The 27,234-nt window shown below is 38.3% G+C and overlaps 1 protein-coding gene across 4 annotated transcripts in view; it reads right to left on the bottom strand.

Moving 5' to 3' along the window:
- Positions 1–27,234, bottom strand: part of BTC (betacellulin) — a 57,078-nt gene that overhangs the window by 13,364 nt on the left and 16,480 nt on the right. Inside the window, exons 2-7 of one of the 4 annotated variants that reach the window (XM_032457990.1) lie at positions 26,789–26,887; positions 18,789–18,906; positions 13,959–14,105; positions 12,131–12,241; positions 8,497–8,600; positions 4,952–6,673 (exon numbers count right to left, since the gene is read on the bottom strand). In XM_032457990.1, coding sequence (XP_032313881.1) covers positions 12,133–12,241; positions 13,959–14,105; positions 18,789–18,906; positions 26,789–26,887 — 473 coding nt within the window. In that variant the 3' untranslated portion in view covers positions 4,952–6,673; positions 8,497–8,600; positions 12,131–12,132. Of the gene's footprint in view, positions 1–4,951; positions 6,674–8,496; positions 8,601–8,753; positions 10,670–12,130; positions 12,242–13,958; positions 14,106–18,788; positions 18,907–26,788; positions 26,888–27,234 lie in introns of those variants that run through there. The other 3 variants (XM_032457991.1, XM_032457992.1, XM_032457989.1) reach the window with 3 other exon arrangements.

Genomic DNA, 27,234 nt, shown 5'->3' with positions numbered 1-27,234 from the left:
ATGAGGAATCAAACTGATGAAATCATAAGCCAGACTTTGTGTCTAGATTCCATTCAATTTTATTGCTTGATAAGATTAAAGAAATGGACTTTTCATGTTTCAGGTGTTGAAAAAGTGAAAGCAACCCTGTTGCTTGGAAAATGGTTTGGGAGGAGGGGACAAGAATCTGGTGAAATGTGATCCCTCAGAGACTCAAAACCCCTAGAAGGTGCTGACTAATGGATCCCCATAAGGATGGGGCATGATGATCTGAGAGTTATAGAAGGCCATCCTTGGCTGAATTTGACCCACAGGGAGTGAAAGTGCTGAAGGGGCTGCCTGCCTTACAGCGGATCACTCTGGCACGGGCAGGGAAGACCCCCACTCTTAATGGACGGTAATAGAGCTCTGAGGACTGGGGAGCTCCTTCCTGGACTGGGTATGTCTCCCAGTGTTGATGGACAATTCAAAAAGAGGAAAGGAACTTTGTCTTCTCCAAAATGCTATTGCATTTATAGTCACTATCAGTTAGAACTTCCCAAATGTCTCTATTCTCTCCTTCCATTTCATTCTGGTTCCCCTAAACAGGAAGCAAGGGCCGTAACTAATGCAGTGTTTTCTTTAAACTCCCATATCCTCATGTCTGAGCACAAGACAAATGCTCAGTAAACATGTGTGTGCCCACAAATTAAGTACAATATAGCCAGGCCCACCAATGCTTTCTGAATGCTTATTCTGCAGTGACCAGGACCAACTATAGATAGATAGATAGGTAGATAGATAGATAGATAGATAGATAGATAGATAGATAGATAGATAATGTGAATGTTTATATATATACATATATAAAGTGCAGTTCAGTGCCAAATGAAAATACTGGGCACCATTCTCAGCATAGGGCCCATGTGCTACACAGGTCAAATGCCCATAAAGCTGGCCCTGGCCAGAGGCTTTCATGAACAGTATTTCAATCAAGCTTACCACCAGTCTGTGGTGGAGTGGGTATTATTCTATCATATTTACAGACTAAGAAACTGAGGCTAAGTATATGCAGGTGATTTGCTCAAAGTCCTTTCATAAGCCAGGAATGGAGTTCACATTTAAATTTAATCCTAAGAACTTTATATTAAATCTCTAGAATGTTAGCAGGAATAATGAAATATAAAATTCATTAAGTCATAGTGAAGATTTTGTTTGTGGTTGTTTGTTTATGGAAAATTGCATGTAGGGCCTGCTGAGTTTAGTCCCTTCCCTGCCTTTTGTCGATATCAGCACTGGGATTAGAGTGAGAGTGAGGCTCTCACTTGCCAAAATTTAAGGAGGCCAATGAGACATAAGATTCAAGATAAATAACATGCAATGTGATTTTTAAAATCAAAATAAATGCAAAAAGCCCATGATGAATAAACTGTCAAAATTATAAATAAAAATAAGCAGTGGCTATTTATTTTACAATCTTGAATTATATATTATACAGTGGAAACAGTCTGCCTCAAATCAGCCTGCTTTCATGAGGTCCCCGTCAGGGCAAGTTTATGAGGGCTGACCAGTGCATGTGAAGAGTGAGGGCAATACAGGCCTTTATATATTAGTCATTTTTTTCCCCACATATTTGGTCAAGTTTTTTCATTACAGAATTTTTATTAACTTTCTTTTCATGGTTCAAAATGTAGGAGGATATTTTGTCATAGGGACTCACATTTTTCTTTTTGCCCCAGGCTGCAGAGTGTCACTGTTGATAATGTGGTGTATCACTGTTGATAACTCATTGTATTCTTGGGTATCAATTTACATGGTACCTCTGATTTATGGTGTACTCCTCACGGCATGCACTGGTACCATATGCCCCCTCTGACCATAGAAGTCTTAAAGAACATTTTGACCTATTGGGCAGAATACACTTCATTTGGTAGCAGACACTCCTCTTGGCTACATGTACACTTGTCCTGTTCATCATCGTAGTCCACATGAATATCGTGCCAGGGCATTCCTAGACTGCTTTAGATACCTGGTTTAAGCGAGCATATTCATCCCTAACCAGTCATAGACTCCCCTGTGCTCTCATCTGCACTAGCCCAGGCACTTGAACCTTCTCATCTATACTTGCCTCTCACATCCCACTCATTCTTCCAGGCCTAGATAAATGCCACCTCCTCTGAGAAGTCTTCCCTAATCCCTTCAGTCCCTGGTGCATGCTGGCAAGGCATCATTTGTACATGTAAAACTCTCACCTTCTCTACTATAGAGTAAAATTCCTGGGAACGTGGACTGTCTGTCTCATCCTTTTATCCACAGCTCTAATGATGTGCGTATAGTAATGCTGAATATTCATTGGATGAATGAATGAAACTCATTCAGCTTTTTATTATAATTTTTTGTGTACTTGAAGAAATACACTATCTCGTGTTCTCCTCTCCACCCTCCCCGCACTTACAACACTTTTGTTTATGTGCCTGTTATCAGTTTTTGGTAATATTTAATCAGTTGAATTAGGATTTGAAGGTAGTTTACAAAAATGACAAGTTTAATTTCAAACATGTACTGTCACGTGAAATAATAATATTACCATGAAAAAAATGTTGCTGCTGAAATGTATTTTTACATTCTCCAGGATAGATCACATATTGGCCCACAAAGCAAGCCTCAGTAAATTTAAGAAAATTGAAATACCAAGCATCTTTTCCAACATCCTTTCCAACCACAACACTCTGAGAGAAATCAACTACAAGAAAAAAACAAAAATCCCAAACATGTGAAGACTAAACAATATGCTACTAAACAACCAGTGGATTTCTGAATAAATCAAAGAAGAAATCAAAACATACCTAGAAACAAATGAAAATGAAAACACAATGATCCAAAACCTATGGCACACAGCAAAAGCAGTTCTCAGAGGGAAGTTTATAGTGATATAAGCCTACCTCAGGAAACAAGAAAAATCTCAAGTAAACAACCTAAACTTACACCTAAAACAACTAGAGAAAGAAGAACAAACAAAACTCAAAGTTAGTAGAAGAAATCATAAAGATTAGAGCAGAAATAAATGAAATAGAGACAAATAAAAATAGAAAGGATTAATGAAACTAAAAGCTGTTTCTCTGAAAAGATAAACAAAATTGATAAATCTTTAGCCAGACTTATCAAGAAAAAAAGGGAGAGGGCCCAAGCTAATAAAACCAGAAATGAAAAAAGAAGAAGTTACAGTTGACACCACTGAAATACAAAGGATCAGAAGAGGCTACCACTGTGAGCAACTATCTGCTAATACAATGGAAAACCTAGAAGGAATGGACAGCTTCTTAGAAAGCTACAATCTCCCCAGATTGAATCAGGAAGAAGTAGGAAATGTGAACAGACCAATTATCAGCACTGAAATTGAATCAGTAATTAAAAAGCTCCCAACAAACAAAAGTCCAGGACCAGACGGCTTCTCAGGGGAATTCTACCAAACATTCAGAGAAGAGTTAATACCTCGCCTTCTGAAACTATTCCAAAAAACTACAGAGGAAGGAAAACTTCCGAATTCATCCTATGAGGCCATGACCCTGATACCAAAATCAGACGAAGATATAACAAAAAGAAAATTACAGGCCAATATCACTTATGAATATAAGAGCAAAAATCCTCAACAAGATACTAGCAAATTGACTCCAACAGTGCATTAAAAGGATCATATACTATGATCAAGTGGGATTTATCGCAGCGATGCGAAGATTTTTCAATATCCGCAAATCAATCAATGTGATACACCACAGTAGCAAACTGAAGAATAAAAACCATATGATCATCCAAATAGATGCAGAAAAAGCTTTTGATAATTCAGCATCCATTTGTGATAAAAAAAAAAAAACACTCCAGAAAGTGGGCATAGAGGGAACATACCTCACCATAATAAACTCCATATATGACAAACCCACAGCTAACGTTATTCTCAGTGGTGAAAAGCTGAAAGCATTTCCTCTAAGATCAGGAACACGATAAGGATGTCCACTCTCGCCACTTTTATTCAAAGTATTGGAAAGGTTTTTAACATTTGATACCTTTGTGAGTTTTAAAAAATACGATTTCTTCATTATCGTGAAGGTAAACACCTGCTTATTCCATGTCTAAATGGTGACAAATGCTGATGGGTGGGGTTTAAATTAATGAAGTTCCACTGAACTTAACGGGACTTGAACAATATGGAGTTAATTTGGGGTATCAGAAAAATATTTTAAAATAAATCAGTTCGTATAAAATTTTACTATTTGTAAAAGCTTCAGGAACAGCCAAATACTCTCCGGGCTTTTTACTTCTTCATATCCTTTGTGGTTCAAGAGATTATTTTGGTCCTACCAAATTGAGTACTCTCCAATAAGAGCATTATATGTGTACCTTGACTTAGTGCGCATGCCCTGTTGCTCAATCTACATGTGTTTTATTTAATGTCATTTTCTCTTATTTTTAGATATTTTAACAGACTTCAGAAAAGATAGCTAAACCTGTTCAATCTGGCTGAAAGGTTGAATTCTAAAAACAAGCAAAGCTAATCAGCTGGTTGCCAGTGAATCCTTTTATCTTATTCCTGTTCAGTTTTCACTTTTGAAAATGTCTCAAATGCTGTCACACGTAGTAGTCATTTACTGAGCTAACTGGCAGAGTCTACATTTCTTTTTCTCTCCTTTGGAAGGTAAATAATTTCAGTTGTACTTTTATTTCAAGGTTTAAGATGCCAAAGTTAAGAGGCAGGTGACAATGATTTACAAGTAAAATGATCTGGCAGGATCTGTATGTAAGCCTCCTGAGCCTTAGGGTCATAATCATGCAAATGTGGATAATGATTCTTACCATGCAAGCACACTGTGAATAAACAGTGAGAGAGGTTACTCCCTAGCCCAGGCCCAAATTATTTTTAACACCTCCAATAACGTTGAGTTTACAAGTGGTAAAGTCCAACTCCACATCCCAAAATAGCAGACTTATCACAGCACAATTTAAAAATCATTAGGCCTTTAATTATTAATTATTATTATTATTATTAATTATTTTCAATAGCATTGTAATAACTCTTCTTCAGTTTATCTCATTGGGTTTTTTCAAGAAAGGAGTAGGGAAGGGAGGCGGGAAGAATATAGAGAGAGAAATGAGGCAGTCTTTAGGGCCAGTCACCAAGCTGGAATTCTTTACCTAAACATGGCTTGTTCAGACAAAGCAGAAAGACATTCCTTTCCATAGGGATCATGAATCCTTAAAAACACAGAAAACTTTTACTGCATCAGTGCACTGATTTCACTTCAGAAATGAGATCCTTGTTTTCCATAAGAGTAATCAGAGAACATCATTTTCATCATTATCACCCTTAATATTATTGGCCTTTCTAATAGTAATTAATATTAATTGAACGTTTACCTCAAGGAATGCTTAAAATATTCCAGGTGTGAGGCTAAACATTTTGCTGGCTTTATCTCATCTAATCCTCTCAGGCCACCCTATTTATTATTTATTGTTACCTGGTTGATGAGAACATTAGTAGGGTTACGAAACTTGCCCAGGGGCTCCCAGTAAGTGAGAGATCAGGGACTGAAGCCCAGATCTGTCTGAATAAAGATCCTATGCTCAAAGCCTTTGCATTATAATAGCTCAGAAGCAAATTTCCCCCATCCCTATGCCATTTATAGAATAACCAGGACACTGGTTTGGTTAAGAGTTCAGAGATTTTGATGTGCAGATAGAGTTAAGAGGCAGAGAGGTGACAACCCAATATCCAAGACCAGATGATCTTCAGGAGTAAAATAAACAAAACCAACCAACAAACAAAAAACACTATGCAAATGATTTTTTTTTTTTTTTAGGGTTGCTAGTTCTGGTTCATTGAGTAAACAAATGTTCCTAAGGTGTTAAAAAAGAATATGCTAAAAACAGGTTTATTAAAATTAGCTTATACATTGCAGTATTTCAAAAATGGTTTTACAGAGCAAGTTGGAAAAAAGTTCTCTCTCACTTCTTATTAAAACCCAACATATGACAAATAATTATCCAGTTTGGATCACAGAGCTTCAAAAAAATTTATCATTCTGCATACACCATACAAGAATAATTATACTTGCCACAGCAGCAAGCAACATTAAGGAGTTCTGTGTTTGTGGAGAATTCTGTTTTGTTAGCTTCTTTTAAATAAACTGAAGAAGGAGAAAAAAGAAAACAGTTACTGAAGTACCTCTATTGCACTATTTTTTTGGTAACTTAAATTTGAGTAAGAATAATAAAAATGGGAGGAAAAAGTCTTTAAAAACATGTTTAGTTAACATTTCTTTTATAATACAAGCACGGACTATAATTGTAGATTAAACATTTCTGGATACCCACATTTTGAAATTTCCAATAGCAGAAGCATAATTTATCTCTTGAAAATAATTGTCCGATATAGTTTTTGAAGTTATATAATTTATTTAGTTTCCTAATATAGAATTTCAGACTACTTCAAACACCTGACAGGTCCTGAGGGCAAATGAGTTTACAGAAGTGCCAACTAGATGTTATTATAAGATACATATTCCCAGGATCAGTAACATTAGCAAGGATAGACTATTTGCACATTATGTTCCAGCATTAACACTCAGTTGCCAAAGTTGATCACATGGGAACAGGCTCCTTTGCCGAGAAATACTCTGAAGCACAGAGGATCCTTTGAAGAACAGATGCCCAAATACAGCACCTATGTTCATCAACCATAACGAAAAAAAAATGTGTAAACCAAGATTTTTACCCAAAGAAACATAGTTATACTTTTTTTTTTGCTTTTGATTGTCATTATTAAAATATTTGAATTATTTGGGGATCAAAAGAAATGGGCTAATCTTACCATATACTGGGTTATTCTGTGAATGCTCACCTTGACTTTCATGCTCCAAGACAGTGGCATAGGTTAAAAGTCTAATGACAATGATCTCTGGATAACGTAACCTCTTGGATAAGCTTTGTTTTAAATTTAATGCTAGGAAAGATTATAGCCACTGCAACATAAGCTAGTGGGACCACGAGGTCATAGATTTCACTGATGAGGTCCCAGAACCTAAGGTACTCAGCACTTAGTAGGTGCTTAATAAATATTTTTGAATGAATGAACGACAGCAATTCCCCAATACATTTGGGTTCTCATAACATAGTATATGCAGAATATAAACTAAATATATATGCAGAATATGATACTAAAATAAAGGTCTCATTAAGGTCATAGCTTGGTCTTAAAAGCATGGGCATTTAAATATATCCTAGACTTCCTTCACATAATTTTGCACAAACCAGGGCCTTTTCAAAAAAGCTAGTTATTTGACCCAGAATGTTTGACTCCACTCTCTACATAACCCTCCTTCACCATGGACAGTAATATAGATTGGGAAATGTAAAAGGGCCAAATAATACACTTTAGGGAAGAAATCAAAAGCCCTTCTCCATCTCAACCTATCGCTTAATGATGTAACATCACTGGAACCAGGAACATCTCACCTGACAGCTCACGTGCACATATTCTTCACCCAGTCATGCACGTGTGGTGGACGTTCTGAAACAAGGCATGAAGCCTTGATGCTGTCTCTTTCTTTTATTCCCTTGTAGCAACACTTATTAGTCTCTCTACTGCTAGAGCTTTCCAAGAAATTCCGTACAATTTGACAAGGATCCAAGAAATATCTGGCCTTACCCGGGATTTGGGGCAAAGACCTTTATTTCTCAGAGCTAGCCATCAATTCAGATGTAATTTCCTTCAGGGGGCTTCTCCAATTCCTGATAAAGCTGGCTAAATCATCCTCCTCTCCAATCCCCTAATACCTTAAGCCTTTCCCAGAGCACCAAATTGTATTGAAATTATCAATGAGTAGTTGTTTCTCCCACTAGATTATAAATTACCTAAGGGACCATGTCTGATTCTTCCTCATTATTTGTCTTGATGGGTGGCATTGTGCTTAGAATGCAGGAGGTGCCCAATCAGTGCTTGCTGGGCTCTCTGCTCCCAAGCCCATGCTCCCCTGCAATTGCTGTCCTGAATGGCTGTATGGTGAAAACGCAACATTGTTCCTAGAAGTGTTCTGATACAACTGAAGGCACACTTTGATAGTACTGTTCCATAAAGAATGTTATTTATGCTTTCAGAGACTGTTATCCACAATCTCAAGATGCACCAGAGTAGTCAGGATCTTGGTTCCAAGTTACACAAATCCAAACAGAACTAGCTTAAGCCAAATGAAGAATGTATTATAAAGATACTAACATGTCTCATGGAGCCTGCACACAGGAAGGGAATAAAGCTAAACTTTAAAAATGCCCACAACAGTAACTCAAACTGCCAGGAAATTTATGTCTCACCTCCGTTCTCTCACAAGCTCTCTTTGCTTTTCTGGTCCACATGTAGCAAAACATGACTGCCAATAGCTTCAAAATGCATTTTTATGCCCCACAAGGACTCAAAGAGGAGGAACTTTAGTTCAAGCTCCCAATCCCCCTGGGAATGGCTCCAATTGGCCAACTTCATTAAGTGCCTACCTTAGAGCAACCAAATGCAGCTGAAGATGGTGTTAAAAAATAGGGCCAGGCTGTGGGGCAGACAATCTCCTAGGTGGCTAGCGCACTTCTCAATCCTTCAGATTCTAAGGAAAACATATGGTCAAAATAGACTATTTCACATGTATTCATGATTGTTGCTATAAAATATAAACTTTTTTAAGGCAATAATGTTCAAATTTATTTTGATTAATAATTCATGGTAACAATAGAAAATTCCTAAGTAAACATACATTTGCTTTGTTTTAAAAATAAATTTATTTTATTACATGATAATACTGGCAGTCTACATAAACAAGGTCACTTAGCATATGCCAAACAATTATAAAATACATTTTGAAAAGATATAAATCTTTGAAGGTCTTTCTTGGTAGTTCAGACCTACCAAATTTCAAGAGACACCCTTAACATTTTTAGAATCAAAACAAAATTCCCAAGCTTGAATTGGCTTGAGAGTTTCCATTGGTCAAGCAACCTCAGTTCAGGAAAGAAGCAGCATTAACAGCATTGATTTTTTGACTTTAAACATTCTAATAAGCATGGGTTTCAAGCACTTTTAGTATCAAAGAAGACTGAGAAAGGGAAAGAATGACTCAGAAGGAGGCTTTTGAAAATATAGCATATACAACAGGGTTCAGTTGAATATAATCCTATTTCAAGGATGTTAAGTCAGAAGGAAAAATGGATTTAGAAAATTATCGGTGGTTTGACTTAGCCCTTATTGATATTTGAGCTATTTCTGTGTTACACCTTAAGCACAGCCTCAGTCTCACTTAAAACATGATGTGTGATAGACGGCAGTGTACAGCTTCACCTTTTCTCTGAACCCCCTTTTCCCTTGGTGTATGGCATCTACACTGCCAGGCAAAAGTTACAAAGATTCTGGAAAAGCTGCTTTGCTGACAAGCACAATAGCTAACGTGCCACAATTTGGGGACATCTGTCATCAGTTTTGAAAATGGTCCACTCAGTCAGAGTAGAACTTTCCATATTCTATGGAATTCCAGCTAAATGTGCATTTTGTTTTTTCAGTTTTAAAAGAATCTTTATTCAATGTAATATGGAGTTGAAGGAGCATTTGGCAAGATGATTCCAAGTAATAGATGATTATGGTCATGATTTCATTTCACCAAAATTTACCTGAGAGTAGTCACAGGCATTGTTTTTCAGAAGAACAAAAAATGAGGATGTGGTCACAGCCAGTCTCTGCCTGGGGTCTGCTGTGCTGTCACTGACCACTTACCAGAGGATAAATAAACTCTTTTAGAGCTGTTATCTCTCCTTTAATGAGCATAGACACTTACCTGGGACTTGAAGACTGTCAGACATTTACTTTCCATCTCTATTCATTACCCTAGCTATGGGGCAAATTTTGCTTAACTAATGTAAGAATGTATGAAAATCACTGAGAATTTATAAAGGAGCAAAGAAACATAATGCAAGTCAAGACTACAGAAAGCATGTTGGTAATAACAGTAACATATACCCAGGACTCTGAATTCTGAGTTTCTGCAGGAAAATGTCCCAATGTCCCAGAGTCATGGCAAAACAACACTTTAGTGTAAAATATTGGGTTATATTATGAATTGGTTTGCAGAACCGCCAATGAACAAAAATGATGGTTAACAACACGAATGTTGAACTTGGGTAAATCTTGGTTCCAATTTCAGCTCCACCAAATCCTGACTCTGTAAATCTGTGTTAAATTATTCAACTTCTTAGGGCCTGTTTCTATGCATGAGAAATGAGGATCATAGGTTCTTGAAGGAATTAAAGAAAACAATATATTTCACACTCTTAGCACATAGTGTCAGATAAATGGCAGCTTTATTATTAATTCAGTTCCTAAGATCTAAACTCCTTCCTATTTTCCTTGTTTGTTTGACTAACAATCCTGGTGACAAAACTTAAGTGGAAGTTTATTAAAATTTCCCTTCTTAACTGGGTGCTTTTCCCCAATTACCATACAATAATAAAATTATTTGTTCTTATTATAAAAACAATAGTAAACAACACAAGTTAACGTTACAAACAAAAAGTAAATACATTATTTAAAATTCATGTTGCTAGCTGTTTTCCTGAGACACATTCTGTCCATTTTCAAATGAGTAAGGCATTTTGTAGCTTGCCACCAGAAAGGAGGTACCTTCATAAACTGTAGAAAAAAGAGGGGGGGAAAAGGAGCAAACCATTCAAAAGAAACATACTAGGTAATTAAAAAAAAATCTAGAGCCAGCATTTTTGTTTTCAACTCATTAGTGTCATTTTGGTAATAAGTTAGGAGAACACTACAATTTTTTTGATAAGCCTTTACTCTACCCTATTAATCTGCTGGGAGGATCTGGGAAAGGAGATTCTTTGTACTGCTGGGAAAGCTATGGAAAGTCACTGCTGTTTCTTGCTTGATGGAGATAAGGAAGCATGTGGCCCTGATCCCTGCTGGCCTCTTCTATGACCTAAAATGAATTAGCCAAGGATGAAACCAACTCTTCAAATGGTGAGCAGAAAGACAGAAATAATATTTCTCTGCGTGGGAACTCTGATACAAGCAAGGGTGAATGCTACGCTTCCTCTGGACTGCCAGGGCATGTGAGCCAATACGTCTCCTTCATTTTGAACTAGTTTGGTTGGGTTTGATGCTGTTACAGACAAAACAATCTTGTCTGACTGAGCTAGCTGTGCTCGGTCTGCCCTTCCGGAACCTTCCTCTGCCCTGCTCACGGGGCTGGCTGACCTCCAGATTGCATCACAAGGGCTCCCCTACCCTCTGAGTTCTCATGGGGTTTGGCTAGTGGGAGGCACCTGCTGAAGATCTGAAAGCAAGAGAGAGAAGGTTTGGGGTTATTCTTCCCATTTCCTGCCTGCTTCCTTGTTCAAGTGCTGGCAGTGGCTCTTACCATCCACAGCTACAGCTACAGTAGCTCCTGCCTAAACCGTGCCACCCCCGACCCGGGTGCAGCCAGCCTCTCAACGCCAAAATCACTCTTCCCCAGCCCTTCCATGCATAGGAGGGGCACAGCTGCCCGCCATCGATAGACTCTAGGAGCCCCCACATTCCTGTGGGCTCCCTCCACCCTGCCCTCCCAGCCCCTTCATCAGAATCTCTTTACTGGATCATCCGGGGGGATTTGTGATTCCCACTATCCCATTTGATAGAACATTTAAAGAGCTCCAAACAATGCTTGGCATGTGGTAACTGCTCAATAAATATGGTTATTATTAAAACATTGCTATGTTCTTTCAATGTGAGATATCTAAAATACTTCTTCCTGTGTCCCCAAATGAAAAATATACCAAATATCGCTAATATTTTATAAAAATATTAAGTCACTACCACAACCATGCAGAACCAGAAAGCACACTGATCTCAGTACATTAGAAAACATATATAAAAGTCCTTTCTCCCATGTGCTATCTCTGCAGTATCATGCAAAAGAAAGATATGAGAGAGTCTTCTATTTGGCTTCAGAGTCTATGAAAAAATCATCAACTTATTTTGAGATGTTTTTAAACACAATCAAATTCCAGTCAATGATTTACTAGATGCAGTTAAGCCCCACTTTACCAGGTAAATGTCCCTGATTAGTTTCCCATCAACCATGTTTATTGAACTTACCGTTAAGCAATACTAGTCTCTTGAATGTCTTCATTTATAGGAGTTGCATCTTTACCCAGAGTTTCCATTTCTTCTTCTTTCTTTCTTCTTTTACGATGTTTCCGAAGAGGACTTGGAAAATAAAGTGTTAGAAATTAGTGTGGGCCTATTAGTTCATAGAATCACAAAATTAATCATCAAGAGGACCTATGATCTTATTTCTAGACTGTTAGAAATGTATGGGTTCCTTTTAAAAAATATATATTTTACGTTCTCTCTTAATCCATCTCTTTCTCTAGGCTGAAATGACAGCTACAATCGCAACAGTGTGGATAGAATTTAGTTGTATCTATATAGAAAGGATAGGGTACCTGATTGTTGACAATGCATGGGGAGCAGAGGAAAATTTTTTGGGTCAAGCCATGTCACAAACTAGACTGATAAGCATTTAGTGCGTAAACAAGAAATAGAACAAAAAGGAAACAGACATGAGAAAACCAAAGAGAAGGAGGATAGCTCTGGATGTGCTATATTAAGAAATACGTTAGATATTCTAGACTGCAGTCCAGTTTTCTTGAAGCGTAATACAAAATTCAGTAAAATAGGGCATTTCCCAGCTCTGCCCCAAACTTGGCATTATAAAAATGCCAAGTATTTTTTTTTGCCATAAAGGTAAAATGTTAAAAATAACTTTTGCTTTTATAGCTAGAAGAAATCCTATGGATTATTTGGTTTAATCCTCTTGTCTTACAGAAAATAAAAGTAAAGATGTTGAAAAATTTGTTCAAGTTCTCAAAAATGTTTAATGCCAGAGCTGGGATGAAAATCAAAGACCCTAGACTCTTGATAGCTATGCTCATGTTTTTCTACCAAGGATGCTGTAAAGAAAGGAATCACATGACACCCTCTTCTAAGGTACCACAGCTTCAAAGTAAGTGTAACAGTTCAGGAGACTTCTCAAGACAAGAAGCTAGCACTTTAAGATTCTGTGGGAGTCCTGGTCAGATAAAAAAAATTGACAGGTTTCCAAAACTAACTTAAGAATTGAAACAAGCCATTCTGTCTCAGAGAAGAAAACAAGGTTGTTCTTGATTACTGAGGCTGTGATATATAGTGAAAAGTAAAGACAGGAAAAACAGTGCAATTATCTTTTGGAAATAAAATTCATGTTTTCAATGTGACCAAGAAAAAAACATTTTGGTTTGCTTGTTTCTATCTTTCAAAGTTACTGTGTCATGGTACAGTTTAATAGTCTTGTTTAGCCTACTAACAAACACACAAAAAATATGACTGACTACAGGACTAAATAATTGACACACAACATTGTATCCTTTTCAGGTATACAGCATAATGATTTGATATTTGTTTATACTGAAAAATGATCACCACAGTAAGTTTACTTATCATCCATCACTACAGTTATAAAATGTTTCTTTTTTGAAATGTGAACTTTTAAGATCTTCTCCATTAGCAACTTTCAAATACACAATACTGTGTTGTTAACTATAGTCACCAGCGTACATTACATCCTCAGGATCCATTTATCTTACAACTAGAAGCTTGTACGTTTGGGTCACCTTCATCCATTTTGCCCACTTCCTTTTTTTCATTTAAGATATTTATATAAATTTTATTTTAAATTATAATAATTATGCTCAGTGAAATGAAAAAAAAAATCAAGTGTCATGTGTTTCATTAATTCAAAGTAAAGGATGGCAAATTGTGAAAAGCAATTTACATAAAAGCCAAAAGGAAAGAAAAGGTAGGTAGGAGAGAGAGAAGGAAAGGAAATTGTGAACAAGATGAAAAATTTTCAGATTTACTTTAAAGTAAATTTAAAAATACTTACTGACAGCATGTGCAGACACCAACCACCAAAATGATAAAAATGACCATAACTGCTATCAAACAAATCACCAAAATCTGCCCTCTATCTCCTCTTAAGTAAAACAAGTCAACTCTCTCACATCTTGCCCCAGCGTAGCCTTCCTCACAGCTGTAAAAATAGAACAAGAAGAGGGCAAGAAAGTGAAAAGTGAAAAAATTTTAAGAATCTCTACTATGTCTTTTTCAAAGAAACTAACAGTTTTCATTACTTGGAATTAATAAAGGACACAATTGGTTTAAAAAAAATCTTTAAGCTGTACAACCACTGCATTCATAAGTTTCATTCTTCACTTTGCTGAAAACTTGTCATCACTTGAACATCAGTAACAATATGCCTAATATAAATCACTAGGGATGGTAACAGTTTACTAAAATTTTCTTGAAATTTTAGATTCTGAGTTTGAAAGGGAGGGGTGATAAACTCCCTACACAGCACTCCCAAGTGCTTAAATACCTCCATGGCAGGGAATTCAAAAACCCCCAGGAGCCCTCATTTCATCAGAGGGCAATGCAAACAGTTTCAGCATGCACAAGTTCTCTTACTATAAATTATTTTTAAAGTATACGGTTTTATATAGTCAACCACGGAAGACACAGAAAGCTCCATAAATGTTATTCTACAGGATTTCTCCCCTTCCCCACCCCTGCTGCCCCCAGCCTCTCTTTATAACTTCCAGCTTTCAGGTCTAGTTCTACCACTTGTAGGAGTCACAGATTTTTAGGTGATGCTCTTCTATTCACCACCCCCCCAACTGCATCCCCTCAAAACATCATAGGGCTTGTCCTCTCCAGTTCCTTCATCTGATCCTCAAAGGCCCCATTTTCAGATCTGTACACCATCCCCTCCACTGTCCTCTGAATGCTCCCCTCTCTTCTCCATGACCCTGGTAAAGTGCAGTGACCAGAAATCAACAAGCTGTCCAAGTGGCACTGTCACCTCTCTCATTCTCCCAACTCTATCAATATTCAGTCCTGAATTCACCTCAACTTAGTAGATGCCCCCATGTCTGAAGTTACAGATACAGATCCATTGGACCAAGCCAAGACTGTCCAAGCAACACTCAACCAACTTAAGTAGCAGTGATTTACGGACCATCCACAGTATTCTCTGAATTGTGTCGGATGCTTAAAAGATGCATGAAAAGGACATTTTAAAACCAAAATGATACATTGCAATGTCAGGACCTTTACACTAACAAATATGTTCCCTTTTTTTCTCCTTGGGCTCATTCCAAACACAAAGAGATACTGGTCATATACATAATTATTTCAACCTCAGACACGTGAAACTCTGCTTCCTGAAAAGATTTAAAGATTTCTGTGTAACCTCATTTTTTGGTTATTGTTTGTTTGAAGAAAGGATCCATTGCCAGGTAGCTCTGGAGTTTATGTTTGATAAAGCCAAGGCAGTTAACGCGCACAAAGCCTGTATTTCTCAAGTAAGGAGATCCCTTACTGACAATACTATAGCCGACACAATGCTTAAAAAATAAATCTAGCTCAGTCACAAACATCAACTGAAAGGTAAGACTAAATGTAAGCAAAGGACAAAAAACACCTAACGCTGTCTATTGCAAAATGACCTCAGCACATATGAGGGAAAATTGCTTCCTGCAGAATAGCTGGGATCTTCATTTCAAGGTCAAAATAACTGGAAGAGAGCTTAGAAATATCTTGAATATCAAAAATCTCTTGTATATAGGATTAGACCTAGGGGGAATATCACTTTTAATTGCATGTGTGGGAGGGAGATTTTTAAGAGTTTTTTTTAAAGGTTATAATTAAATCTTACACATATAGTCTCTTCCAATTAGCTGAAATTTTTTTTAACAAATTTACTAAAAACAGCATTTTTAAACAATAACTTTGCCTATAAAAGACATAGCAATTACTTGCTGCTCTTTTAGAATGTTTTTCTAATGATAAGCTCCGGGTTCAGTTGCTCAACCATGCTTTAAATGACTTTCTCAGTGAGCAGTCCTTTCTGTAAGTTATAACCCAGTGAAGCCACGTACAAGGTCAGATTCTTATATAGCCAGGTATAATGGCTCTCACATTATTTCACTGCTCATCAAATTAATCACATATTAGCCAATGGCCATTTCAATGGGAGAGGAAGAGGCAAAGGGTGAAAGATGCTAGTAAATTTTTATTAAATGCTGAGTAAATGAATGAGTTTCTATCTAGTAAACATCTTATAATTAAATCTTATAAATTAAAATTAAAAATTATAATTAAATTAATTTTATGTTACAAATTAACATTATAAGTTAGAATTAAAAATAACATTTAAAGATGCTATGATAAATAAATAAATAAATAAATAAATAAATAAATAAATAAATAAATAAATAAATAAAATGTATTATTATAAAGTCACTATGATTTAAAAAAAAAAAGATTCTATGACCCTTGAGGACTGTTCAAAATCAGGATTTGGGGGGGTTATTCTGAAATAATCAGACAATGTTCTAAGAGATTTATGAATAGTAACTCAATTGATCCCTATAACAACCTTTGAAGTAGTTGCTGTTATTAACCCCATTTTGCAGGTGGAGAAACTGAGGTGTAGAGAGAGTAAGTGAGTGGGGCTAGGATTCAAGGCAGGAAGTCTGGCTCCCAAGGTCATGTGTCCAACCACATGTCACACTGCCTACACAAACTTTGCCACATAAATAAATAAAAGTTATGTATCTGAAAACAGATCAAACAGTTCCAATAAAAAAAAAAATACTAAGAAGACCAAGAGGGGATTTCAGTTATTTGAAACACACTTTGGTTTTTTACGTAAGGACAGGAGTCCACAAACCCCTATGATCCCAAGCAGGAGGAGATATTTCTGGTTTCCTAAGACAGCATAATCACCAATAGCAAGGCAGTTTTGGGTGAATCAGGGCTACACCAAGTCACCTATAAAGTCAGGTCCAGGTGGAATATCTCCCATTCATTTCAATGGTACAATTTACCAAACATTGACTCTACACTGGATACCACAATAAGTATTTTTGCTTGATGTATTATTTTGCTTAATTTTCAGCACTTGAAAGGAACAATTCTGTGGATGATAAAACACTTAGGAAGGGTGGCTGACCCATTGTTAATGCTGCTTATAACTGGTGGAAACAAAATCTTAACTTAGGTCTATCTGACTCCAGAGTCTATGTCCTGACTCCTATCCTCTTCCTCCTCCCCTCGATTTTGTATCATTCGACCACTGAGAAGGTGTTCCTGGTTCAGATGAAGGCCTTGGTTTTGACATTTAGCACAGCACTCGGGGAACCGTGATTGAGGGACTTGCTTGCTTATTCATCAGACATTTCCTGAGCACCTCACAAATCCTAGACACTGTGCTTGGCACTGAATACGAAAATGAATAACGCCCTCTAGGAGTTCACAGCTGCAGAGGGGACTTTCAAAGAAACAAACAGTTATGCTTCAGGACAAAAGAGCTTTCACAGAAGTGTGACTGGATCACAGAAGAAGGACATCTAACTCAAGTCAATGCGGGGGTCCAGGAGGAGCTGATATTTGAGTTGAATCTTAAAGCATCAGTAAGAATAAACTTTCCAGACTATGAGAAGAGCTTGTCCAATAAACCTTGCAAAGGAGTGTAGGATTTCAGACCATTTGGGAATATGATGAGAGATACAGCTAGAAAGATAAGCCAGGATCAGAGCAGCTACGGAAGAAACGAGTTTTAACCTCTGACTGAGGGGCCAGACTGCGTATTGATCTAAGGCAGGTCAATCTCATGCTGTGGTTTCATTCTAGAAGGCAGCAGTGTTCAAGAGCAGTCAACCACAGACAGAAGGACCAGTTAGAAAAATGTACTGGTTAAAGGGGATTATTAATCTTTTTAAAGTTCATTATACTCTCCCAAGCCAGTTAGCAATTAAATGAAAATTTTTTTAAATTAGCTCTATCTTTCCCAAGCACATCTTTCTTATTTTCTTACATAGCAATTCTTATTCTCCTCTATTATCTCTGTATATTTATTTTCTAATTAAATTTAATTATAATTAAACTTTGAAGCAGTCCATTCCTCTTCAATGTTCCACTGCATCAGGGCTTGGAATCACTGTTCTGAGATACTTGTTTTAAAAAAAAAGGGAATGTCGGGCAAGCACAGAGAAGAACATAAACATTCTATAAACCTTAGATCAAAATTGTGCTTAAAAACCACCTTGCTCCCTATGAGGTAGTCTCAGACAGCACTTTAGAGGAACATCTTTTTAGAAGAGAATAAATATTGAAGATATGCAAAACATCTGTTTGTGCCTGAGTAAAATTAAACTTGGACTCAATCTGCTAAGAGTTGGAAAGAGAACTTTTCTCCCAGTTCCCCGCTATACTCAACAGGCTTCATGAATCTCTGTAAATAGGACTGATTTCTAGCCACTGAATTGTCCCCTGCAAAAGTAGCTTTTAATTTGGCAGAAATGCCTTCATATTTACATTCGCTGTGAACCACCTAACACATGCCAGAAGAATGTGTTTCCATTGGCACCACCTGGGAGATTATTTGAGCTGAAAAGCATCCTTAATGCTGGACAGAAACAGTTTTGCTTGCGCAAGGCAGCAGAGGACACGGTCCCGCCTGGCAGGGGATCGCACGCTCAAATTTCAGCAGGAAAGTGTGCGTCAGTTTCTCCATAAGTAGCTGCGGGCCCCTAAGCAAGTGGTCAGGTGGCAGGACCAGCTAACTCGGTTAGCTCAGACTTTCCAGTGCTGTCAAGCCCCAAGCCGGCACCAGCCTGCACCTTTGCTGGTCAGCTCCTCGTGCTCCACTTACACACAGGAGGGCGTCTGCTCGGCCACCACGAAGCGACATCTCCCTTTGATGCAGTAATGCTTGTATTGCCTGGGGCACCGAGAGAAGTGGCCTCTTCTCTTTGGTTGTGTGGTGGTAGCTGAAGAATGAGAAAAGGTTCAATAAATCAACTCACTTTAAATACACATTTGGGAGGAGAATCATATTCCTACCTGTGCTGCCACTTTTTCTGTAGACCAGATGCCAATCTCTCATCTTCTCTCCTCACTGGAATATGTCTGAGTTTTGTGACCAGAAACTAACTCTAGAATGGGAATAGTAATGGGAATTGTGATGGGAACGTTTCATATTTTAATTAAGACTTGTGCCCAAACTACTTCTCAGAAACATTGGTATTGTTAAAAGGGTAAAGCATCGTTGTGACAAGAGAGAAGGCTCTTCTTTGCATGAAGACTGAGCCATAGGACTGACGGCACTGAAAACTGAGACGGTTTTTTCTTTTCTTTTCTTTTCTTTCCTTTTCTTTTTTAAATTTAAACACCTAGCACTTACTGAGTGCCTGATGCAAGTCTATATGCTTTACAAAGAGAATCTTCCCTCGGTATTCACAGGGACTGGTTCCAGGACCCCACGTGATACCCAAATACACCGATGCTCAAGTCCCTTATGTAAAATGGTGTTTACCGTCGACCCCCTATACTCCCTGGTTTGGTTCTGTGGTTGGTTGAATCCGCAGATGCACAGATTCGGAGGGAAGACTGTATTAACTCGTTTAATACTCATAACAGCCTTGTGAGGGAAGTATCCTTCTAATTCCTACTTATGGATGAGCAAAGCACAGCACACAGAGGCTAAGTCACCTTCCCAGATCATGCAGTTAGCGCAGGACTAGGGCAGAACAGGGACTCAAACCCAGGCGGTCTTGCCCCAGAGTCCAAGCTTTTGACTGCTCCGCTCTGGCGCTCTGTAAAGCAGGTAGCTGTCATCTGCTCTCAGCCTAAGGCACCCGGAAGTTCTGCTTGTCTGAATGGGAGGTTCTCCCTCTCATCTGACCTCTGGAGGGTTTCTCTTGCCCTGAAGGAAGAAAACACTGGGAGCTTCATATCTGGGATTTCAATCCTATCCTGACTTTCTTGTCTTACCTTTTAGAGTCTTGATTGCCTACTTTTTCAACGTGGGGGAGGGGAGCAGTAATATGTAACAATTTCTCCATCACTTACCTGTAGAAAGTTTCAATAAATAAGGATTGTCAAGAGAGACAATATAGAAATGCTAACAAGCTACTCCACGTGTTGACTCACGACAGACAGGTGCCCACGCCCAGAGAAAACAGCTGACTAGCCAGCTGCAGCCCAGGGTCGGACTTTCCACAGCCACGGACACTGTGGAACTAGAAAGACCGTGGTGGTCACTTCAGAAGAGCATTTCACACTAGGTTTGATACGGCACCCCAGTGACATTAAACAATCATTTTATTGACAGCAATGACTACTAAACAACTTAATTAATATTATGACATGAGTATATATGATTGCCCAGGGCCACCAGTAAGAGGAATCGCAAAGAAATCTGAGTGATCTATACACAGCAGATTCCTGTGATGCCAGGTCATAGGGTTTCAGAGGGGGTCAGAGTGTTGCAGAGGAGCTGGCTGACCTGGTTTTGATTGCTGACTTGATTACCAGCAATGCTGACTCCTTGTATGTGCCAGATATTTGTTCCCATGCATGCCAATCAACGGGACTCATTGAAATTTCTCCCAGGAAAAACTGCAACATGACTCAGAGGCAAAGATCTGTGTACTTTGGCAAAAAAAATCGATCAGTCAAATTCCACTGGTCAAGTACTTCCTCTTTCCAGAGCTCTGTAGTAGGCACTGGAAAATATCGAAGAGATAAGGGATAGCCTATCTAACTCTCTACATTGGTATTTACAATGGAGCAAATTAAAGTCAATAATAAGCGACCAACTAGTAAAAACAGCCATAGAAACCACACAGACAGTTGTGAGACACTGGAAACGAAATGGTGGGAAAAACAGTGGATTAGGAAAAGGAAATTAGTGTTTCATTTTCAGCTCTGCCTTTAGCTGGCCCTCTGGGTCCAGACAAGCTAATTAAGCTGTCTGAGCCTCAGTTTCATCATCTGGAAACTGAAGATGATAACATCTACCTTACAAGGCGGTTGAGAGGCTCAAGTCAAAAATACATGTGGAAATTCCTAGCAAAGTGCCTGGGACAATAAAGAGAATCTTGAAAATCCTGGCGATTCTAGAGAAACGGTAAATGCAAAAACTAAACTGTGAAGCATTTTATCAGTGTCTTAGGTAAGAAAGTGCAGAATGGATTAAAGTAGGAAGATGTCAAGGGGGGAAGGAGGAGTCCAAGGCACACCTGATCCACACAGACACACAGGATATGAGCCAGGGACAGGGGAATGAAGGGCGAGGAGATGAATTTAAGAAGCAGTACTGACAGATCTGCTGTGCTCCAGAAAAGTCTTTTCTACTTTGCAAAGTACACCTGACTTTAAATATAAACCACATGGCTCTGTATCTTGTACTTTACTAATTTCTCTGGCTGCCGTGCCCCTTTAAATGTAGCCAGTCTTTTAATAAACACCACACAGAGCATGACACCAAGAAGTGCCTTAACCAGCAGCTGCTGGATGCAGTGATTTGATCAGCCTCGGTTCATCCAAGCAACACAAATCCATGCCAGGGAAATGGTTGCCAGACCCTGTTTTGATTGCTCACAGAACTCTCTCCTTTGCCAAATAAGCATGCCTTTAAATATTCCCAGCGTTATTTGGATTTAAAAACCCTTCCATGCCACCAAGCAGAAAATGACCTGTGATTTCTCTATGGAAATTTAAAACCTGGAAGAAAAATGAATCACACATCCTGCACACCACCCCCCAAACCAGATGGGATCCTCTCTTCCTCTCTCATGGAAATGAGAAGGCTTATCAGCATTCCCCCTTTCGAAATGCACCTAAAATTCCAGTTGCTTTCATTTAATATTCATCAAGATCACATTATCTGAAAATTGAACAACTGTGAAATCTAACATTTTCTGCCTATCAAGAGACCTGATGACACAGGGAACAGGATGGCAAAATCTACCCTTCCATCCCAGAGATGTTTATCAAGAAAAGGGAAAAGTTAATCCTATGGCAAAAGAATGATTAGTCCACCGTATTGTGTTTTTCTGTTAAGAAGTGAACTGCATGGTCTTAAAAATGTGAGAGCTGTGAAGATTCCCCTGATCCTGGGGGTGGTAAAACTTAATTGATCTTTTTCCCTTCCACCTTACTCTTTTCCAGCCCACATTCCCAAAATCAAAACAATGTTATGGGACAGAGTGAGTCTGTCTCATAAAACTGCACAGGCAAACTACATGCACTAGTGGGCCAGATCACAACACCATCTCATAAGTGGATGGGCACTACAATTAACATCTCAGAAACCCTTCATGAGATGCTGCATTTCAAAGATTCTAAAGCCAATAAAATAAGAAACCACAAGGGCTACTGCAGGTCATTGATGTCAAAGTTTGTTTCTAAGAGTTGGTGAAAGGGATCAGAAGCAAGAACATCTTTCTTTGATAGCATGGGCAGATAGACAAGAAGTGGTCACCCTCCTTAGGTCACATAGATAGATGAGATGTGATGGATTCTCCTGCACCAAACTGAAGTGGAGGAACATAGCAAACACCTAAATGACTTGTTTTAAATATGGAATTTTCCTTAATTTGATGGAGGCTTTGATTAAACAGTGTGATTTCTTAGTCTTTTAGTGCATGATTCTTATTCTCAAGCCATGTGATGAAAAGCCTTCACCATTGATATACTAGGTTTATTTTTCATAAAAGCTTCCTTCACTTACTAGAATAATGTTCATTAAAATATATGTAATAATTTTGTAAATGACATTAATATCAGGAACTCTTCTGAAATCCATTCTAAGGGTAATATACAATTATTATTACAATACTTTTTTTTGGTAAATCTCATTACAATGTTTATAATCTCTTGTATTTCTAAAATTTAGTCAGCTACATAGTTAGATCTCTGTGTAAGAGATTAAAAGGGGATACCAAATTTTTAGCTATAAGTCTCACAAGCGTTAACAAAAAGAGAGAAAAAGGAAAACAAATATCTATAAATTTATCTTCCCAAACAGATATCTGATCTAAAAAAGGGGGGGGGGAGGAAGCAACACAGAAGAGTTAAATGGTAGCAGCAAAGTTTGGAGAAAAGTTTCCTCTTAGTCTATGAAGTAGAGCCTAAGGGTCTAACATTCTAGTTCTTGGCTTCCAGGCATCTTCCCAAAGAGGAGTTTCTTCTTACAACCTTCTTAAGCCAAGAGGGGAGGAAGAAAGTTTTATATTTTTTAACTTAATTTTCCTTCTTATCTTGCCAACTAGCTCCTTGAGACAGGGGAATGTAAATTCATGATGTCCTTGAAAAAGTGCAAAATTGGATGATGTATTGTAATTGAGGATTTCCATTTGTCTTACATTCAATGCCATTTCCTATAAAAATGTGAATGGGTCTGTCTCTCCAGGAAAAGAAAAATAAGTCCCACAGACATACTTGTTACCCTCCTGGGCTACTAGGAAACACTTACACAGGGCACCAGTCAGGCCTGATCAGTAGGTCTTTTCGCCAGAAGGACTGTGCCAACCATTTCTGAGCTTACAGGAGTGGACCTTCACTTAGGGCTGCCCTTTTCCTTCTAGCTCTTTAAAGAAAGGAAAAAAGGGTTACGGTTTGAGTGTATTTCCTGTATTTAAAATTATTCAAGGCTAGGAGACAAAGACGAACGGACAGGAAAAAAACTATTTCATTTTGTTTTTCGAGAATGCATGTGATGCCTCCTTTGTTCATTCTCCCTTGCTGGTTCCACCTCAACTCCACAAACCTCTAAATTTTGCAGTGCACTGAGGCTCAATGTTTTCTTATCTCTTCTCCTCTCCCTGCCTCCTCGCTCGGTGTTTCCTGGCCTCAAACACCTTACTGGTTACAATGCTCAACTTTGCTTCTATCCCAGATTTCTTCCCTCAATGCCAGCTGTTCCTAACATCTAACTGGCATTTCAACCTAACTTCCAAAATGGAGCAAGAGATCTTCCCCCTCGAATGGGGTATTTCCTCATCTCAGTAAATGGCATCTACCTCTCTTTTCCCATTGCTTCTCTGACCTCACCTTTAACTATTTTGTTCATTGTTGCATCCTTGGCACATGGAACAGGGCCTCCTGTGTATTATGTGCTCATAAGTACTGGCAGAATGAATCAGTGTCTCAAGATAGAAAATAGAAAAGTAAAAATAGAATGCTTAAAGATTGGGGCTATCTGAAAACAAAATCCTAGAGTCATTTAGAAACAGGAAGGATTCCTAAAGATCATCTAATGCACTTCTTTATTTTACAGGTTGCAAGCTAAGTCTCTGAAAACTTAAGTGACTTGCTCAAGGTCACACAGTCACTCAACAGAAACAATCTGCTCCCACTTCACATTAATTCCTCTTTCTAGAAGCTACTGTCCTTATTTGGACTTTTAAGCAATTATTTTTCAGAATTTCCCCCATTTATACAGCATTCTGATCTCACAACATGATTCTAAGACTTTAGCATGGAAATTAACAACACACATTCTAGAGCCAGGTCTCTCCAAATTCATGTCAGGCTACTCCACTTACCTGTGACCTTAAACAAACTAAAAATCTTCTGCATAGGAAAGAAACAATTAAGAGACTGAAAAGGCAACCTATAGCCTCTATGGAAAATAGTATGGTGTTTATTCCACAAATTTTAAATGGGGCAATCATATCATCCAGCAACATGGCTTCTGGGTATATATCCAAAAGAACTGAAATCAGGGTCTCAAAGAGAAAGTTGCACTCCCGTGTTTATTGTAGCATAATTCACAACAGCCATGTTGTGGAAACAAGCTAAATATTCACTAAGATATGAATGGATAAAGAAAATGTGGTATATACAGATAATGATTACACAGTCTTAAAAAAAAGAAAATCTCACAATATGTAGCCACATGGGTAAACCTGGAGGACATTATGCTAAGTGAAATAAGCCAGTCACAGAAGGCAAAACTATACATGACTCCACTTACATGAGTTACCTACATAGCCAGATGCACAGAAGCAGAGAGTCGAGTGGTGGCTACCAGGGACTACTGGGGAGAGGAAAAAAGGAGCTGTTGTTCAATGGCTATAAGTTTTAGTTACATAGGATGAATCGTTTCCAGAGATCTGTTGTGCAACCTCAGATGCCTATAGTTAAGAATGCTGTATTCTACACTCAAAATTTTGTTAAAAGGTAGGTTCCATGTCAAATGTTCTTACTACAATAAAAACATTACAAAATACATTTAGGATAATGAGGAAAAAGACTTTTTAACACTGTCCACGTCAGATTATGGAATGACCTCCCAAAGGAAATGTGAAAATGCCATTGTTTAAGACATTTGAAACCAGACTGAAGAAAAGCACACAGACATATAAAGTTGGCTTTGTCCTTCTGACTACAGGGGCAACAAGACCCATACAAGCAAGACCTCAGACAGCGATGGATCCCACAGGCTATGGGTGCTCCCCAGACCACCCACTAGTGTGAGGGAGGATAGAGGAAGACTGGGCTGGAGCTGGTGACTCACATCAGGACAACTTGCTCAGCATGTTCCTGGCTCAGTTACAATGTCCCCAAGGTGCTAGGAAAAGAGCACTTAACCCCAAGTCACCACACTCCCAGCTCAGAGAGGCTTCCAGGGAACACAGGAGGCTCTTCTCCACTCTGTCCTACTTTTGGAATTGTCCTGTGTTGTGTTTTGTTTTAAAACAAGAAACAACCCCTGTAGGAGACCAGAGCACACAATCTATAAAGGACAGGCAGAACCTTAGACCAGGAATCAACAAACTATGGCACAATAGCCAAATCTGGCTCACAGTCTGTTTCTCTAAATAAAGTTTTGTTGGAAGATATCCAAGGCCATTCATCTGCATAGTGCCTATGGTTGCTTTCATAGCACAATCGCAGAGGTGAGTAGTTGCAAGAAAGGCCACATGGCCCACAGAATCTAAATTCTTATTGTCTGACTCTTTACTAAGGCTGGCTCTGCTTCAGATTAATGACTTTGAGAATACTTTTTCAAGAAACTCTAAGGTAAAACATATTTTAAAAATTGTTGCCTTCTTCCCTTCTTTTAACTTATAAAATAGCAAAAAAAAAAAAAAAAAGTTTTAATTTGAATAGAATATGCCAACTTTTCTATGGATCCAGCCCAGAGATCTCCTGCTAGAGGCTGGAGCACACATCTGTAATGCCCAAAATGGTATAATGACAAAGACTGGAAGCACTAAAATCAAAAAGACCTGAAAGGGAATCCCAGATTTGCTATATACCACTGTGTGACCTTTGGCAAATTATGTTTCCTTTCTAGGCTTCATCTTGAAATAGAGTAAAAAAATATCCAGCTCATAGGGTTCCTGCAAGGAGAGAATGAATTACTGTATGTAAAGCACTTAGCCCAGTGCCTGGTACATTAGCATGTGCTCAAAACACTGCTTAGTTTTATGATTGCTACATTATCAACAACTTAAAATTTAGGGAGATCTGGTTACAAGGACGGGGAAGTATGTGGGAAGGGATAAATTGGGAGTTTGAGAGGTGCAGGTACTATATATAAAATAGATAAATAACAAGTTGATACTGTATAGCATAGGGAATTATATTCATATATCTTGTATATACCTATGGATATACAAGATATATTCAAATATCTTGTAGTAACCTATAATGAAAAAGAATATGTATGTGTATGTATGACTGAAACATTATGCTGTGCACCAGAAACTGACACAACATTGTAAACTGACTATAGGTCAACTAAAAAGGTAAATAATAAATAACTCTGAAATTTAAAAAATAGAATAGGGAGATCACTGTTCTGAGACTGAATATAAAGGATGACAAAATACAAACAAATCACTTGTTGAGCGTTACCTGGGCAGTTTTCCCCGAGATCTCCACAGAGAAGGCCATCTTCTCCAGGACTCCTGGTTGAATTCCCATCTGCAATGACGTAGTGGAGGATCACTAGACCTTCAAATTCAAACAGAACCAAAACAAACATGAAAACATGCTCGACGTGAAAGATGCTATCAAAGTCATGACGATTTATGAAAATAACAAACCTGTGTCTCCCATTTCCAAGTCATTCTCCCGCCGCGGAGCGGCAGGGTAGGGGGCGTCCACAGGTTAGCCTGTCTCATATTTTAAGCTCAGGGCTCAAGACAGAATTCTCAAGCCAGCATCATTTATATCTGACAAGGCCTGGCCCCTTAAGTAGGGAGAACTGACCATAGCATGTGGTGCAGCCTTATCCTACAAGCAGAAAAATAGAGGAAGTTCTCGGCCACTTGATGAATACACAGAATTTCCAGGGAGAA

Source organism: Camelus ferus, chromosome 2, assembly GCF_009834535.1.
Source record: "Camelus ferus isolate YT-003-E chromosome 2, BCGSAC_Cfer_1.0, whole genome shotgun sequence".
NCBI lineage: Eukaryota > Metazoa > Chordata > Mammalia > Artiodactyla > Camelidae > Camelus > Camelus ferus.
This window is presented reverse-complemented; position numbering and strand designations above follow the sequence as displayed.